We start from the raw sequence: 18,930 nt of genomic DNA, 5'->3' as shown, positions 1-18,930 counted from the left end.
TGAAAACATTTCTGGTATAATTCTATTTCCTTGAATTTGTCCTAGCATTGTCAGCTTCAAATAAAACTCCATTCTCATCAATGTTTCCAGTTGTTTTTGCTGATAATACCAACGTGATCCTGCCACATAGAAAAAAACACTCTTCATGGTTCCACTTCCAACTAAACAAACTATCCCTGAATATGAAAACAAATAAATATATAAACAAGTAAATAACACAAAAGCAAAAAAGAATTGTGTTTTCCATCTTTTCATTACGAAAAATGAAAGATGAAACAAGACAAGTTTATCAAGCAGATCCCTGGGAGTTATATGACTGTTGCAACTCTGAGGTGGAGAAACCACATCCACCTTGTTTGTCATAAAGTGAAAAGTGTCTTGGTATCATCAGCAAAATCAGCAGACATGTCTTCATCCACCCTCATCTCACATGCAGCACTGCCATATTGCTTGGACTTCAAAATTTGCTACCCATCTCCATACAATCCATACTTTACAGAAGTGATGTCATAGGGAGCCACTTTCAGCAGTATTTCTTTTCTTCTCTTTTTCCAGTGTTTTATTCCAGCATTTGTGTAAACGAACTAAACTAAAATTAAATGAAATAAACTGCTTATGCTCCTATTATAACTGATTATTTAATATGATAATGACTTCATTTGAGCGGTCACCACTCCACTCTGTTATCCTGCTGTAACTGATGGAGAAGAACGTTGTCAAAGACAAACTATCGGAGGACGCTGAATGATCAGATTCAATTACACAACCTGAGGATGCTGCTTGGATCATTAATCTTTTCTTGTCACCTTCTGCTTACTTTCCCACCTCAGTCTCTCCATCTCTTCCTCACCACTGGAACCTTATTTCCCCCCCCGCCCCCCCTCTTCCCAGGAGAAACAGTGACCCCAAATAGATTTATCTTATCAGCTCCTCTCTACCCTTTCTCCACTCCTCTCTCTCTATCTCTCATATTCCCTTGCTCCTGTCACTGTATCCCCCGAGATCAAGTGACATCTAATATATCTATAACTGCCTTTGTCCTACCCCTCACCCCCTCCCTGATTCGCTCAAACGCACAATACATCACCTCCACTCTGTACCCCTGCTGTCCTTCCCTGCGTTCTCCTCTCTTACCTGCATCCCCTCTTTCTGTCTGAAAACTAGGGCTGTCAATAGATCTCCGCCTGTCAGGGGAAATCAAGCTGCTGTAATAACAAGTTGTGAAACCGTCTCTCTCTCATGCTTTGTTTAGAAAACCATAATTAATCACAGTTTGTCTTCTTCCTCTCCCCCCCTCTCTCTGTGTCAGGAGTGTCAGGAGCCTCTGTTCAAACCGTGATGCACCGTGACAGAAAACACAGCGCAAAGACAGAGCAGAGACAGTTCTAAAAATGTAAAAGCTTTGAACTAGCCATCACTGACTAAACTATTTGTGTATCTTAGCCTATAATTGTTAAAAGGGATCTGTGTATTTCTACCTCATATGGCCCTAAAGGTCACAGTGACGGTATGACAGTGTATCACCTCAGACCTTCTCTTTTTTACTGCTCTTGCAGATGTTGCCTAGAGATGGCTATCGTTTACAGTTGCTCTGTCTCATCTGATATAAAGAATAGTTTAAAACATCAAATTCAAGTAACCGAAGAATATGATGAACGCATCTGAATTGGATAAGCTGAAAATAATATGGTAAAACAGAAGAGGACAGGAGAGGACAGAGTGTGAATGTCGCCTGGGCAGATCCAATTCTGCACCTGTTCTGGTCCTGATGTTACATCTGCTGATGTTCCAGGCAGACTGATCCAGCATGCATTCAATATTAGTGTGTGTGTGCATGTAGCCTACTTTTACTCATGGATGAGCTGTGAATTGTAGCTTATGAGTTGGGCTAAATTATCATCATCATCTAGGCCTCAAGGGACCCTCCCCGTGAAAAAAAAAAAAAAAGGAATAAAAATAGGGCTTTAAATAGGTAATAACGCTTGTTTGTGTTTCATAATACATGGTGTAGAGGAGAAATATGACTGCATTTAGGTATGCGATGTACATGTGATTACACAACATAATATTTTTACATTCTATAGTAACTGTTTTATAAATCAGCCAATTGTCAGCAGTTTACAGACTTTTATTTATTTATTTATTTTTTCCCTGTCACGTCAAATTGACCATTTTTCCATTTTGTGTTATATTTGTTTTACACATGCTCATAAATGTTGTTACTATGCAATGAAATACTTGCTCTTGATGTTTTATAGTTCCCTATATTCAAAGATTGAACAAACTGAATTTCAAATCAGATGTGTTTTTGAATAGAAAAAATACAATGTTGATATAGTGTCTAATTAGAGTACTTGCATTCTGTGTTCATCCGGATTAATTAACAAATTCTGGCATTTATTAGAATTAACATTTTGTGTCCTTCCCACAGAATTTGAAATGACAGAACGGTCATTCCCATTCAAATCTACACTCTTGAACGGTCATTTGGCTGGTTCACTTACAGTGGCTGCCATAGAACATTTGATAATGTTGTCATGGAAATCAAATTTGGTGCATGAGACTCAGAAAGCTCATGTGTTACTATGGCAACGGCATAATTTGGATGAACATTCCAGTGTCAGTTGTGATGAACATTCTAAACTCTCTGAGTGTCATGTTCTGTCCACACATGAAACAATGTGCATTTATAAACATTGTTTATATATTCTTTAACTGTTTTATAAATCAGCTAATTGTCAGCAGTTTATAGTGTCCTTTCTATACATTCAAGTTCTGTGGTCCTGACATTTCTTATGAGCTATCCCGATTTATTTTTTTAATTTGTTATTCATCATGGAATATATATGTTCCTAAAATGTGAACTGTCAAAATGACCACTACAGCCATTCTACTGTTAAGAGCACACGGACCATTAGCTGGGACCTCTGTCTAACCTGCTGTGCAAGATGTACTGTGTATTGTAGGAGTTTTCCAATCCTGATTCCCTCTCTGACTTCCTGCTCTGTTTACTATTTTAAGGCGGCTGTGGCGTCTTTGTTAGAGTGAAGTTATTGCCTTCTTTGGTTGCTTTCCCTGCCTGGGCTGCTGGGTTCTGTATGAGCTATGTTAGGATGACAGGTTTGTATTCATTATGGATGGAAAAAATGGGGGAGCATGTGGCAGCCAATCAAAGCATGGAAGCCAAGCTGAGGGTGAATGGTAGTAAAAGTTGGTGAGAGGAGCAGCAAGTACATAAGCAGAGGAAGCAGCAGAAAGCCTCTGTCTCTCCATCTCTGCCTCTCTCCAACACGCAGGCGCACACAAGCTCCAACATGTATACACACACACCCACACCCACCCACACACACTCACCTGCTTTTGGATATTAAGTTCATTTCATATAAATAAGGGGGTGTACGGTTGTGAGGGTGTGTGGCGTTTGACACACAGGTGGGAAAAGGTTTCAGGGGTGCAGGGAGGTAATTTTACAGTGTTAAAATGTGTGCATGTTAAAGCTACAATATGCAACTTTTCTCTTTTAGACAGACACTCATTTGATGAACTGTTTACTTTGTAACATCTAGCCTGAGGCTGAGGTAACCGACATCTGTAAAGCCACCACAGGTGTTGAAGAAGCAAACAATGAACGCAGGGAAAAAAACAAAAAAACAAAGCCGATTGTATATTGTATTCACTGGTATTTTCGAACAGGCTTTATCTGCAGCGCATTTAGCCTCACAGTTCTTTTGTCTCTGATTCCTTTCTGCCATTGTTATTGTTGCTATGACTTCCCTGCGCTTGATAGCAACAACCAAGCTGGCCGCGGACACAGCTAAAGGTCTATGCCCAAAAACGTCCCGAACATCATTGAAAAGCCAATTTCAGGCAACCAGGGGATTTACGTATGTACACACAGGGTCACAGACAGACACAGACTGATAGAGAGACTGGTATAATATATCCTATTTGTTTGTTATTTTAATGTCAAAAAGTTGCATATTGTAGCTTTAAGTGAGGAGAGATTTGGGTATGTCCAAGGGATCGGAGACTTAGGGCAGGGGCAAGGGTGTCAAGGCAGGGGATTGGGCAATGAAGGAGGGATAGAGGAAATATATATAAATGTTAAAGGGGTGGTTTAAGGAAGGAGGTATGCGAGGGAATTAATGGGGGGTAAAGAGTGGAGGGAAAGTTAAGAAGGGTTTTAAGGTGTCAAGGGAGTATTGGCACAGAGGGTTGAGGGTTGAGGTGGTTGTGAAAGGAGGGTTGGTAAAAGTTAAAGGTTGGATTGGGAGGCAGGTTACCTTCTCCACCTGAGTCAGATCCTCTCTGTTTCTCAGTGACTCGGGCTCCATCCCCTCATGGTCTAAATACTGCACATTCATATTCAATAGCCAGGCTGCCGTGCGGTCCAGCGCATTGGGGTTCACTGGGGAGGGGGCCTAGTGAAACCAACACAACACACACACATGAGCTGAGTGCGAGTGGAGGGGGCGGGGCATGCAAACACAACACAAAACACAACACACGACAAAACGCAACACGGGAATAAGCTTGAAATGCACGTGGAAGAAAACGAAGACATTTGGACTGAAAGCAGGGTGGAATGGATACACACTCGTGTCTTGAACACACACACATACAAAGTTCCACACAGTTCCATAAAGCACTGATTTAAACACACACATGTGAGTGTGTGTACACATACAGACACGCATGTACACACAATCACGTTTGCAGCAAGGGAGGTAAGTCAGATTAAATGAATAGAAAGGCAGCAAGATAGAATGATCAGCCGCGAGGCAGAGACTGGCAGGTAAGCTGTGCGTGTGTGTGTGTGTGTGTGTGTGTGTGTGTTTGTTTATATCTGCCAGTTATGCTGATGGACAGGTGCTAAGAGAGAGAAGCCGTGGACTGTTAAGCGAGAGGAAAAGTAGGATGGTTTCAGACTGTCCAAAACACTGTTTGGGATTGAAGCCTTTGAAAATGCTGAAATGCCTGAATCTGAACAGCAACAAAGCATCAGAAATTTAATAATTTAAATCCAATTTACCAAATACAACTGTCTCTTAATTTAAAGTCACCGGAAACTTTGTATCATCCTACAGGTAAAACACATCATTATGTTAGAACGTTGGTTTCAGCAGCCTATTTAGTCACTATGATATCACTTAATGCAGGATCGATAAGGAAAAATTATATTTTAATCCAGACAGATTGGACAAAGATATAAATGCACATCAATTTATAATGGAGATCTAGCTTTTAATGGAAATTTGATTGTATCCTTTGTCTCTCTCTGCCATCCATTTACCAGAACACTGAAAAGGAAACTCAGCTGGACTCAAGCTGTGCTGCTTCAACCCCTGAGAACGAATGTGTGTGTTGTGTTCTCATAACAAACAAATGAAACTTGGGATTGGTTCTATCAATCACTCAATCAAACTATTGGCAATCCAGACCATTCCCTAGAGAGGGGAGCAAGGCATTGTGGTTAATATGCAGATGCCCTCCCCATCACCTTACTAACGGCAGTCACCAAGGGCAACCATTGACCAAGGTTTTTAATTACAGCCTATAGTTCAGACCTGCCAATAATGGACTTACAATTACCAGCTAAGGTATTCAATAGAATGCATAATATATGGGGAAACCTCCTGTTGTGACCACACACAAAGACACACATGCATGCACACACATTAACACGCTAATCCATACACTTACCCATGTGTAGCATATCTGCTCGTGCCCATGAGGTGTGTTTGCAACCCGTGGTTTTGCACTGACAGTGTGTCTGTGTGTATGTGCGCGCCCACATACATCTAATCTATTGCTAGTTAATGAGGAGCTAATTGTGCCTACACCACTGTTATTCAGCCTATTAAACTCCTCCAGTAAAACAGTGGTGAGGTGATGAGCCGCCTGTATGCAGATTACTGTTATTATACACACAATGACTGCAATTCATTAGGGCAAAATGAGCAAAGTCTCTGTGCTTAGAGACCACCCACACAGCCTTTGTCAACATGCAATGTATGTTATGAGATGAATGGGTGTGTTTTCTTATAGTGAGTGTTTTGTCACTGTAATTTCAGGTACAAATATGGACTTAGGACTGAGGAGGAGTCTTGAGAAAAATCCTACTAAATATTACAATCAATCACTATAAGCAAGAGACATGTGCGCTACACACAAGGCTCTGTGCGGTGGTTGCACATTAGTCGGACTGTGTGAGAGTGTTTACGCCTCCCATACCTGTTTGTGCTGAGCCCTTTGCTTAGTCTCGGGACTGTCGCCTTTAGAGGAAGAGGACTGCTGCCGTAGCCGGGCTCCGCTGCCAGGCCAGTCAGGCGATGATGACATCATGCTGCCGGACGAGGGCCGGGGGTAGGGCCCGCTGTTGAGCAGGTTGGGGGGCGTGCGGCCCCGGGTGACGCTCTGAGGCGGAGGTTGATCTATCCTGCGCTGGGGGCCGGCACTGTTCTGTCGGGGGACGGTGGGTTGGTGTTGCGCTTCTGTGAGGGACAGCTGTCGCCGGGTGAACTCCCCTGAACGCCTGGTGTACTCGTCCCCGCTGCTCCCCCCACCCCCGCCTCCTCCTCCTCCTACCCCTCCACCATGGTTCAAGAAGGTATGCTTCCCTCCCGCCGGTCCGTCCTCATTGTTGCTATGGGAACTGACAGAGCTGTGGCACTCGGAGCCGGAGTCGGCCATGCCGCGCGGGGACACGGGCAGGCCGGCAGCCATCTGGTAGACGGGGTTCTGGAAGGACAGGGGGGCTAGGAGCTGGGGAGGTCGGCCCGGGGTGCTTTCTGTCCCCGGGGTGGTGGGGGTCTGGCCTGGCCTCCTTAGGGTGGGACCTCCAGGGATATTGCCCTGTGGGGTTCTGGCTGACCACACTCCCCCAGAGGCAGGGCCTTCACCCAGGCCGTCTGAGGGGCTGGGACCTAGGCCGCTCTCCAGACTGCGAGGGTCCTGAAGGTCCACCATGGACAGACTCTTGCTGCCGTTGGCCATGCCCAGGTCAGGCTCGTTGGACTCGGAGTAGCTGGAGCTGCGTGCGGGCGAGGGCTGGATCCCTGAGCTCCTGGTCACAAAGAAAAGGTCCTTGTTTTCTGGGGTGGGCGAGGGTAACCTAGTGAAGTCAACCAATCTGAGAAAGAGAGAGAGAAACAGATAAAAAAAATAAACTATACTGTTATGCATTTTAACCCTTCAACCAATGAATGAAGGCCAACTGAGTCATAATCATGAATGAACCAATACCTGGAGCTAGGCACGAGGTAAAAGTGAAACAAGCAAACAGGTAGATTCTGATATATTTTTCCAACATATTCCAATGTAAGTGCATTGCTATGCAAAATTCATGCAGAGCACACTTCTATTGATATTTGAAACTGGAAAATATGTGAGGATGTGTGGCTTCTACACTAATTTGCCTTGTCCCTCATCCCCCCGTCTTCCCTTTCTTCCTTCCCTGCAGCAGCCAGATGGAGGCTTTATTGCCTGGAGACAATTACCTTGACAGACATGATTTATCTTCCAATAATCTCTATCACTTGCATCACGCTCATCTCCTCCCTCTTTCTCTGTCCTTCTCCCTCTGTCCATTACCTCATCCTCCCTCCTTTCACTTCTTTCTACCCTTCCTTCTGCCCAATTTCTCAATCTCCCCATCTTTCTCCCTCATTCCTCTCTTACACAATCTCCTGTCTTTCTCAATCTCCCTGCTCTCTCCCTTCTCCCACTTTTCACGTCACTGCTTGGTGGATGAGAAGCAATTAGGCGAGAACGGTGAGCTCATTCGCACGGAGTTTCAGGCTCACAGCTTGCAAATGAGGACACACACACACACACACACACAGACACATATACACACACATCAATATATGCACAAACAAATAATGTGATGAAGTAAGGAGGGTGGGCTCTGAGATCAGGCCATATAGGGACACTAGTTAATTAGTTATATTGATCCTGGGCCACTGCTGAGCATAATGGTACCAGCTGTCTGCCTTGCTGTCTATTTCTCTGCTCTCCTGGCTCTCCTGTTGCCTGTCTCCCTTAGTGTATGTGCTGATCTGTCCGCCTGCCTGTCTGCTGGTCTACTCTCCCCTGTTTCTGAGGCTTTGTCTCCAGCTTTCTGCCTGTCTGTTGATCTGTCCATCACCCTGCCTTCATGTTTGCCTGTCTGCGTGGGTGTCACCTCACCATTGTGCAGCCAGGGAGCATAGGAACAGGCGATAAGGGAGATAAGCTGTTGTCTGAGTATGTAGTCAGCCACAGGAGAGTAAATGAGGTTTCATCTAGCTGATGTAAACAAGCAGGGGCGAGACTCTCCTGTGTCACAGCCTCACCTGACAAACATATTAACGCTCAGCAGAGTTGTTAGTACTGGCAGTGAGATCACACACGCCGCAGCTGATGTTGACTTTGAAAGACAACAGCCGAATAATCTCATTATTGGCTTGATCATTTCCATACACAAACACACACACACAGAAACACAAATTATAATTCTGTTGATCTCTATATCAACTCTACATGTCTATGTTGAGTTAAACCTTGATGAGATGTTGATTCAAAAACCAGCACACAAGACAGCGGTGTCATGAGCAGAAATGTAAACTCCCCAACACCTACAGTAGTAAAAACAGCACCATCTCTCCGATCCTAAATATATTCCCCTACTTCTTACCCAGAAAGGTCGTTGTCTATGACCATCTTCTGCAGGCCGGTGGAGATGCTGCAGCCTGCCGCAGCGGGAGGGGAGCCCATATGCTCCGAGGACTGTCCAGGTGTCATCGGCATGCTGGACGGGTTGGACAGAGCCGTGTTCACCTCCCGTAGGATCCTGGGCAGAGGACCCAGTTTGGAGGCCGCACTCTGGGGAGAGACAGAGGCAAATAAGTCAAGGGAAATATTACACTGGACAACTTTAGTTATTAACTATTAACTATATAATTAATTGGAATCCATTTATGCGTTGTTTTATTGGATTTCCTATTTGCATCTCCTGTTCCAGTCCAAGGAATGCCCCCCATTCCCCCCCACTGCCAGGCAATAATCTCTCTTATTCAGACAACACATTCTGAATAATGAAACAGGCCAGTCTGGACGGACTGGAGTGTGAGCCAGACTCAGCGTGAATTCTGAATTATTGAAAGACCGGGTTTCTGAGAGGTGGATGTATGACAATATCATTAACAAAAAAAAGGACCACGGATCTACCCTTCATCTAATTATTACCAGCTTCCCATCTGCCACCACAACTAATGGTGTCCTTGTAAATCCATTAATATGCCTCACCCAGCCTCAGAAGCTGCACAGTGCTCTCCCCAAGTGCATTGTTTATGTAATGCAATAATACATTATTGATTGTTGCATGGTAAACATCCTAATGTAGTCTATGCACAATTAAAATCCCGAGGCTTGTGATAATGCATTGGAGATCTTTAAACTTTCTGTTAATGCATCCATTAGAGCCCCCCCCCCCCCCCCCCCAGATTCCAGGTTTTATGTATTTTTAAGCATTTTTACACTCAATATAACTATACTTTACTGTGCCTCATTTCAAATGTTATTGTTTTATCAACTATCTTAAATCATTGTGCTGAAAATAATTTTTTGCCAATCTCATGGTATCAATGTCACTATGGCTGGGTGATGATACAAGCTGAATGAGAGAAGAGTCTAGCAGCTGATAGAAGTTATCTCCAGTACCTGTTCCATCTGGGACACCACCTCAGAGAGCAGGGAGTGCAGGGTGGAGAGCTCCCTGCCCAGGTCGATGTAGCCCTCGAAGCCCGCCGTGTTGGAGATTGTCTCTGGGTTGGAGATCTCGAGCAGGAAGCGCTGCATGTTGGTCCACTCGTGCTCCAGGAACTGGTTCATGAAGGACATGTACTCTTCCTTACTGCCGAACCTGAAGCCATGGAGGCAAAGTGTGATGAAGAAATTCAAATTCAGAAATGTTTATATGGCTGAAATGTATTTTACATGCTGTATAATATTTTGTTAAACTTAGTTATCTGGCAGCCGGAATTCACTGACAATAAAAACTAATCACACACTCACTTGGTAAAGTTGGCCAGGTTTTGTGTCACTTTAGCGATGAGTGTGAGTGTGCGTGCGGTGCGGTCGTCTGGATACTCTTGCATCAGATTGAAAAGCGAGGGGGACATGATGGCCGGACACAGAAAACGCAGGAACAAGGATGCGCTGATCAATCGCTCGCTGATGTCTGGTCGCCCCCGGTTACTGCATTCCTGCCGCCACGATGCAAACACCTCCTTCAACTCTCGTGGAAAAACGCTGCCAAGAGTCAGAGAGAGGACAGGACTTCATACGCCATTTTTGGGAGGGTCAATTTCAACTTATTGAAATTGAAATTACCTATAGTCTTGTGTCTTTATATATATAAGAATTATTTCATTTATTTATATATTTTTTAAAATCTTTACAGGTGTTGACAAAGGCTGCAACCCAACACTGGGCTTCATGTGCCAAATATCAATATTAAAGTCCCAGTCTGAAATTGGAATAAAGTTTCCCTTGAGGTGGCAAGATTAAAGCAATGCTTCTTCCCACTAGCTATTGGTTATGTTTATTTTATTGAATTGAAGACAGTTCTTTAGTTTAAAATTAATGGACTGACTTCTTTATACAGCTACTGTCAAAGTGGTTGCTGCATATTTTTTTTGTAGGTGGCACTACAGCTAAATTAATGTAAAGGAAACACTGCACTGATAGTATGTAACATATGAACATGAACATGTGTTTTTAAGCTGTAAGCTGTTGTTTTTTCAAGTTTGTATTTCCGGTATACAATCAAGCAAAATTGACATGTATTGCAACTTAGTTATGGTGGAATCTGAAAATTGTTAAAAGGGTATTTGCCATTAATCACTCCTAGCCTTCAAGAGTAGTGTATATGTTTATAAACCCATAATTAATTATTATGAATTGGGAATTTTAAACACAAAACCAAAATCCAAATCCAAGTAAATCCAAATTCAGTTGTTAGCTCCCTGATTGCAGGCTTTGTTCCAATATTTACCAGTAGGATGAAACAAACATCCAAGGCTCTCTTCAATTCATGTTTTTGAACATGAATTGTTTGGAGCTCCCTGATGAAGGCCAATGCCGAAACACGTTGGAGTTTTTAAGTGTTTTAAGTAAGTGTTGTCCCTAGATGAGCCCATGAAATAAAGGCTTTTTAATTTTTCAAAGAAGAGTGCCTTGGACTTTTGTTTAATTCAGTTGCATACCCCAAACCAAAGAGCACCTTTTTTGGAAGCTGTTTTACACTGTGCATCATTTTTGTAGCACTCTCTGTTTCTCTTCTTTGTTCATTTACCAGTAGGAGTTGATGATTTTGCAGAAGGCGAGCTCGCAGCACATCTTCAGGTTGCTCTGGTGTTCTTGTAGGTCGCCGGACGAACACTTGGATGGATCCACCTCACAGTTTTCGTCTGACTCGTACAGCGCCTTGATAAACTCACCTGAAAAATAAACAACAACAACAAAAAAATAGTAAGATATGGCCTTTTGGGATGATAGGATAAAGAGGATAATTTTGCTTGGTCCATCCAACACAGATAGTGAAACAGATACAGCAGGGAAAGGAATTATGTCATTTTTTGTTTGTGTTCACAGAAGTGATCTGGAGTGCTGGCAAAATCCCACTGGGCTGCAACAGGAGAGCAATATGATGTCAAACCCCCAGGGAGCGGCGTATGATATTGTCCCTCACATACTGGTAAAGTTGAATTCAAACAACACAATGTCCATCATCCTCAATGTCTCCATCGAGGGCAGCCTAACCACAGACTATAAAAAGAAATTGCTTCCACTGACTGATCATTTTCTACTATGGCCACTGACAACAAACAGTAAGACTAAATACAAGAATACTGAAAGACCCAGAACATCCTTCCAGGCCTGAGTCGGCCTCACAAGGTAACATCGGGTTGAAATTTCAATTTTAGTCTATTCATCAGAAAAATAAATAGCCCATGAACCACGGAAGGAAAAATGGTCCATTATCATTGAACAACTTCTCCTCCAAACTGATGACCTTGTTGTTACCTCAGCTCAGGTAAAAGGCAGACAATTACTGCTATAAAGTCAGCGAGTCAATAGCCCATAAAGAGAAACCATCTTTAGTTTGGCAATGATAAGAGGTTGTTATTCCCCTCTGCTCAGTATCATTGAGATGGGGACAGGAGGGTGTCTCTGCTCCCTGGTGGTCTACAGAGAGGCTCGGCTGTCCTTGTGTCGCCCCAGCAGCAGTCACAGCCGGTCATCCACAGAGACGCTTTCAATAGTGATTTAGCCAGGCTTCAAACAGCATTAGCTCCACCAAAAACAGCCATGCATTATTCACCAGCCCTCGATAAATTCCTGATTCATCCCCGAGAGATACAGACACAAACATGCACAAAAGCATGAAGCGACACACTCACGGAAAAGTACACACACACACACACACACACACACACACACACGTATGTTTTTAGTTGCACAGACAGAAACAGTCACAGACACACATAGAGCATCAATATTAGCACCATACAGAGAAAGAGGTGCAAGATAATGAGTGCAGGGAAGGATGTGTGCCTTCTGTTGATAAAACTGCTGCTGTGTACATTTCTAAATCAGGGCCAGGCAGGGAGAAAGGGAAAACACACGGGTATACAGGGTGCTTGTTGTCAGGACTGCAGACAAACAGAAACCCACACTTGACCTAACCGTGGACTAACCTTGTAGAAGTGGGACAAGAGAACCAAACAAACACTTCCTGTAATAATGATTGTTCTATAAAATGTTTGCTTTCAGTGTTTTAGAATTTGTCACTGTAGTGTCAAGCTTTGCACCAGGAGAGTCTTTAGTTTGTCTTTTTTATGAATCCAACATAAAACTGTTGCATGGGCAAGTAAGTCCATACACCACAAAAGTGTTATTGCAGTTTAGGAAATGCTTTTCCCTATGAATTTCTTTTGTTTACGTATTTATAAACTTTGTTTTGGATGATTTTGGGGCAATGACTCCATTTTGCACCCATACTCTGTTTGAGTCCCATTCACAGACAGGGTAGGTCTGCTGCCCAGGGGATTGTCTCTTGGTTCTTTGTGTACTTTTAGCAGCACATAAAATAACACAGTAGGAGACCATATTAACTGTCATCAATGTAGCCTAAATGCTTGGCATTATCCAACTGAGCTGTAAAGTTCAATTTCATCTGGAGCAGAAGGGTCGTTTGCTGCTCCTTCTCGCAGTCTGGGTTGTGTTGTTGGCAATGAGCCTCGGCACATTTCTCATGGCTTCACAACAGCTGGCCGAAAAACACTCAAACAAAAATCGAGAAGAAAGAAGAGTTGCTGCAACTGCCTCTCTGTCAGGCTGATACCCGGCTGCCATTCATTCAAGTTAAGCGGTACTTTGCCATGTGTGCATCTTGTTGAGTGTTGAAATGCAGGACTGTAACAAGCTCCTCTATTAGTCTTGAGTAATGATTAGCAAGATGGGATTTTTTTTTATTCTTCATGCAATGTAGGCTGCTAAATGTTTATTGTTAATAGTGTTAATGATGGTGTTAATGTCCGGGTAAGAGTCTCGGTCTGTAGATAAAATTGTATCCCTTTGCTGTAAATGGTTTTAGGATGAAATGTTAAGAAATCATTACTTTTTTTGAATTAATCACAGAAATCAGCATAATGACGGGAGGCAATTAGTGAATGGCAAAGTTGCCACTGATACTGAATTATCTTGTTTCTTTTCATAATATACCTCTCTACAGTTTGGAATGGTAATATCTATCTTGTAATGGTCTGTAATGACAGTTAGCAAAATCAAGTGACTTAATTATTTCCATTATGCAGGTATTAAATATAGAAAATGCTAATCAAACACTGAGTTTATGTAGTCTGCAACTGTCACCCATTAAAGGGTTTAATTTATGTTATGCATGATACTTGTTTTCCTTTTGCAAAAAGTTTTTGGCTCCTACCTAGCAATAATAACTTCTTATTTTTCAGCCTATAAGTAGGACCAAATTTGCATCACTATGACTGATTTCATAACTACTGATAATGACTGGCACAGAAGAGTGGACCAGAAAATAATGATCAAATGTACAGATTTCTACAAAAACACAGTGTTTATAATGTTCCCTCCAAGCAAAATGGCCTTTTCTGGCCATTTTGTATTATTGGATTATGCAAAGGGGAAATCCAGTTAAGCTGAATCCAGTTATTGAAGGCAGGCTGTTTGCAATTTAAGATAAGGCTGTGACCTTTTCACTTTTTTTTTTTTAACTTAGTAAGATAGTTTAAGTTAATTGGCAGCCTATAAGTGAATAACAGTTCGAACAATGCAGGATTAAACAAGTTGAACTTTTGACTATAGCAATTTCTAATAATGAAGCCTATGTATCTGTATCTGTAATAAAGTGTACTCTGTCAACCGTTCTCATGGCCTACACAGTTGCCCATGTTGCTTTTCTTAACTTTTCTTGAAGAACAACATATTCCAAAACCACCACCGTTCTTCATTTATCTATGGTTGAATGAATTTGACTACAGCTTTGTTTTTTGCGTCATTCAAAGTAACTTTGTAATGTGGTGGGATAATGAATCATTTCTTTTATAAATTGTAGTCCGTTTTCTGTTTGTAAGCCAATGTACTGGGTCTAACGCTAATGGCATTCACCTAGATTCAGCTAAAGTGAGTTTAAAAGTGGATTGGAGCAGTCTGGAGTTTGGGTTGTGTGTTGTTCAGAGTGCCATTTAAATGCAGATTATAATGAAAATTAAATAACGATTTTCATTTCAAAATGCTTGGTCTTATAAGTGCGTGCAGATGAATTATAAACTGGGGGATAAGGCCAGTGCTTCGCTGGGCTCTAGGTGTGACCATTTTGCTTGTATTTGTTCCTTAAATGATTAGAGTGAGAAAGGTAAATTTAATTAAACTCTGACCCAATATATTTTGTCTCACAGAAAACAATCAATGCAGTGCACTGACTCACAGGACCTGGATCTGAGACTTAGACTTGTATGGTAAGTCAACAACTAGAGATGCTGAAATCTCTCAAGTTAAGAGGATCTCTCTCTTTTGGGACAGTGGATATTGCTTTGGGACGACAGAAGATTTTGGACTTAAAAAAGTTATCATTGGACTCTTCCAAGTAATCAATAACAACATTAAATAGGCATGAAATGGGCAATTTTTCATGAACTTGAGGGACGGAGGGATGCTATCAGGGAGGATGGGATTAGAGGGTGAGAGTGAATGAAAGACAAGCAGCATATTGTGGGTAGATGCTAAGGAGGAGAGGACTGATTGTGTTTCTATACTGCCCACTGAGTTTAACTTAGTGACATTGCCATTAACTAATGGTTGTTAATTTCCAGTGAGTGAATAAAAGTCCACAAAGAGGTGGGTGTGAAGACAAGAGAGGGAGAGAGCGACGGAAAAGGAGTGGGTAAGAAACACAAATTGAAGAGAGGCTCGGCAAAGGGGTGGAGGAGGGGGCATATGAGCAATATCGGTTGTTTTTTCCCTCCTCCAGCCTCTGGGGGAAATGTTAATAGTGACAGCACAGATGCACAGATGCACACACAGGGCCAGAGTGGGAATTATTAAAATCGACAAATACACAGATAACAGTATGCACAAAAAGAGTATCTTAAAAGGGTGGGCACACAAAATAACAGCTTTTGTTTACTTCCCAAATGGGATTGATTTGGCCTTTTCTCAAATGAACAGGTATGTGATGCAGCCTCCGTCTTCCCTCCCTCTCCCTCTCCCTCCTCCCAGGCCACTCACCGAGGGCGTCCTGCAGGTACTTCTGTCCCACCAGTTTGAGGTATTCCTCTATAGCCTTTGTGGCCAGTGTGTTCTCCCTGAAGATCAGGTGCTCATTTTCCCCGCAGCGGTCCACCTCCGACATCATCAAGTCCGTGAGGAAGTCCTGCAGCAAAAAAAAAAACACAGACATGTAAAGGGTCAGTCTGCAAGTCCCATCTCTTTGATTATCCAGACTTTCAAGTCGAGGAATTAGTTGATAAGGAAGTGCATCTGTGCGGAGTAAGTGGTAGATTGGAGGTGACATTTACAGTATGTGGCATCGGCAGGAAGTTGGAAAGACAAACAGATGGAGAGAGAATAGAAGTGAGATAGGATTCACTTTAACAGCAATTATCTCAGTCAGGGGAAGCTAATCTGTATTTGACTTGCTGTGAAAGCTTTATTCTTGTCAAAATAAACCTGACAGAACACACTCCATTTATCATTTTTATGCTCCATTTTCTACACCCATTAGTGTTGCACTAGGCCTTGTTCTGAGTGGGTTTAGTGTGTGTGTGTGTGCGTGTGTGGGTGTGTGTGTGTGTGTGTGCGTTTCACAGTGCCAGGTCCAGTCCACCATAATGTTATTGCAGCTTCATACTATGTTAATGGGCTACTTCATGACTCGAGTACAGGTATGGAGGAACATATAATGATGTACAATTTAAAACACACACACGCACACACACACACACATACACACTGTAGGAGATGGCCTACATGTATGATGCCTCACAAGCAAAAGGCGATTTGATGAATACAAATTACTAAAATACAAGACAAGCCTGAATGTAACTTGCAAAGTTTAAGAGCAGCACTAACTAGAAAAACTCAATCTCACAGTTTACCTTTTCCTTTACCTTCCCCCTCTCTCTTAGCCCACTGAAATGCTCTGAGTGACTTTAAAGTGTTCAGTCGCTACTTGCATTCAAAGCAGAAACTAATCAAATTTTGCAATACATTAAATATCTCTCAAACAAGGACCCTTGTGAGTCTATAGTGAACAATTCAATTTCATGCTGCAGTACCAAAAACACACCATCGGTCACTACACAGAGATACATCCGCTACTCTAATGCTGAGCAGAGAATAAGCAGATGATGGTGCTTGTGCATGTTGGTTGAGCTTTATCTATCCATGGATGTGGTAGTGAAGTGACTTGGGGCAGGCAGAGTTGGAAAACATGGGAACTGGACGGGGCACCTTGGTTCTGCTCATGTGGTGCTGGCCAAGAATCAGACCAATCTTTGTCATTATTAGTCATTATTATGACCTTTGAGTCCGTGGCTCACAAACACACACACACACACACACACACACACAACACAAGCTCATGTATGCATCCATGGAAACACATTCATGGACACAGACATAGATATAGGCACACACACACAAAGTAAGTGATGCACCTTATCACCATATAGATTATTGTCAATAAAGTTGCTCTGGAGGTAAAGCCAATGAGCCTTATTGCACCATATTTCCCAACCTCTGCTGCTTTGTTAGAAGCTGAAATCTGGGACCAGAATATTTATTTAATTAAACAGCAATGTTTAGATTGAAGGTTCCATTTTTTTTCTTTTAATTTGTCTTTGTATACATTTTGTGTCTTGTTTATAACTGATGTCCAAGAACTGTGGAGTATGTATCATCAACTAAACAGAAAAAAGAGGTGGAGACAGGCAAATAACTAGCAATTATTGATACTCTGAAAGAGAGTCTGAAAGAGAGTCGGAAATAGAGCCATCTTGGGTTGAATCATTCCTTGTTTAGTTCTCCTCAACAAATTTCTGGGTGTATTCTCTGAAGTCCCTTGGCATCTTGTTAGGCTGGGGGAACCAGCGCAGGAGCCGGGGAGAAGACAGGCGAGCGACAGATGTACAGAGAGAGAGAGGGAAGGAGAGGAAGAAGAGACAGAGTGGCGGTCTTTAAAGAACAGAGGGAGAGGCAGACAGAAGGAGATAGAGCCGCTCAGACGGTTTCTATAGCTGCTGCTGAAGCCTGTTATCCCGCTAATCAAAGACACACCGTGGGGAGCCAATCATCCACTGATGTGCAGCGAAAGGAGCCTTTTTTGTTAACATATATGCACACACACACACACACACACACACACACACACACACACACACACACCTACAGAAAAAAGGAAAAATCTAAAGATATGTTTACCACACATCAATACACACACTAACAGTTACATTGTATCCAGAATGTAGCTTTAGAGGATGTGCATGTGTGTGTGAGTTTGCATCTGTTTAGACAGATTATTAAAGGGTAAATCATCCCCATACACTTTGCGTCTTTGTTGATTCTCCCTGGTCCAGAAATCTAATTTATTCAGACAGCATTAAAGTGGTTGATCCTCTGATTCACTTCTCATTATTCACAGCAGAATAGATCAGAATGGGCCGCTGATTTGATCTAACAAATTCTTACTGCTTTACATTAAAGGAGACAGAGAGAAACGCAGGAGTAGACACCCACTCTGTCTATACTGAGAACATAGATATTGATTTGATACAAACTTACTCTAAGATTGTTAAATCAATGCATAAGAAGCAGAACAGAACTTTTGTGTTCAGGTTACAAATCTGTACGAAGGTATCGCCTGCCTCGCTGTCAGCAAGCTGCTTTGCTGTTTAAGTCTAACTTGCTAATACATCATATATAATGTCCATCATCATTTTCAAATCATACTCTGTCAACTCACTGGGCAGAGCATGGTAATTATAAATAAGGCATGAAGCAGAGGTCAGCACACACACACACATACACACACACACGCCTGAGAAAATCTGACCTTTTGTGGTGTATGGGCACCCATCCGATCATTAGACTAGGGTTCTTATTTTTTTTTGTTTTTTTTTATTGGGAGAAAATGTCATCCCAATTATGATCTTTCCTCTAACCTCCAACCCTCTGTCACTCCCTCTCTCCCTCCTCTGCTCCTCATCTGCCCTCTCTTCTCTCTGCTCCATATCTGGGCATGGAGGCTAGGCAAATTCATGCCTGATTGCCTGATTAGAGAGGATAGTCAGATGACATGGAGGAGGAGAGAGAGAGACAGAGTGAGAGAGAGAGAGAGAGAGGAGAGAC

General features: G+C 42.5%; 1 protein-coding gene across 5 annotated transcripts in view; it reads right to left on the bottom strand.

Moving 5' to 3' along the window:
- The window catches only part of dab2ipb (DAB2 interacting protein b), a 126,994-nt gene that overhangs the window by 6,392 nt on the left and 101,672 nt on the right, over positions 1–18,930 (bottom strand). For all 5 annotated transcript variants that reach the window (XM_078286326.1, XM_078286325.1, XM_071924030.2 and 2 more), the window contains 7 exons: positions 15,811–15,955; positions 11,339–11,483; positions 10,057–10,293; positions 9,703–9,904; positions 8,678–8,865; positions 6,235–7,132; positions 4,284–4,421 (listed from right to left, as the gene is read on the bottom strand). In XM_078286326.1, the coding sequence (XP_078142452.1) occupies positions 4,284–4,421; positions 6,235–7,132; positions 8,678–8,865; positions 9,703–9,904; positions 10,057–10,293; positions 11,339–11,483; positions 15,811–15,955 (1,953 nt within the window). The remainder of the gene's footprint in view (positions 1–4,283; positions 4,422–6,234; positions 7,133–8,677; positions 8,866–9,702; positions 9,905–10,056; positions 10,294–11,338; positions 11,484–15,810; positions 15,956–18,930) is intronic.

The sequence above is a fragment of the Centroberyx gerrardi genome, chromosome 2 (assembly GCF_048128805.1).
Source record: "Centroberyx gerrardi isolate f3 chromosome 2, fCenGer3.hap1.cur.20231027, whole genome shotgun sequence".
NCBI lineage: Eukaryota > Metazoa > Chordata > Actinopteri > Beryciformes > Berycidae > Centroberyx > Centroberyx gerrardi.
This window is presented reverse-complemented; position numbering and strand designations above follow the sequence as displayed.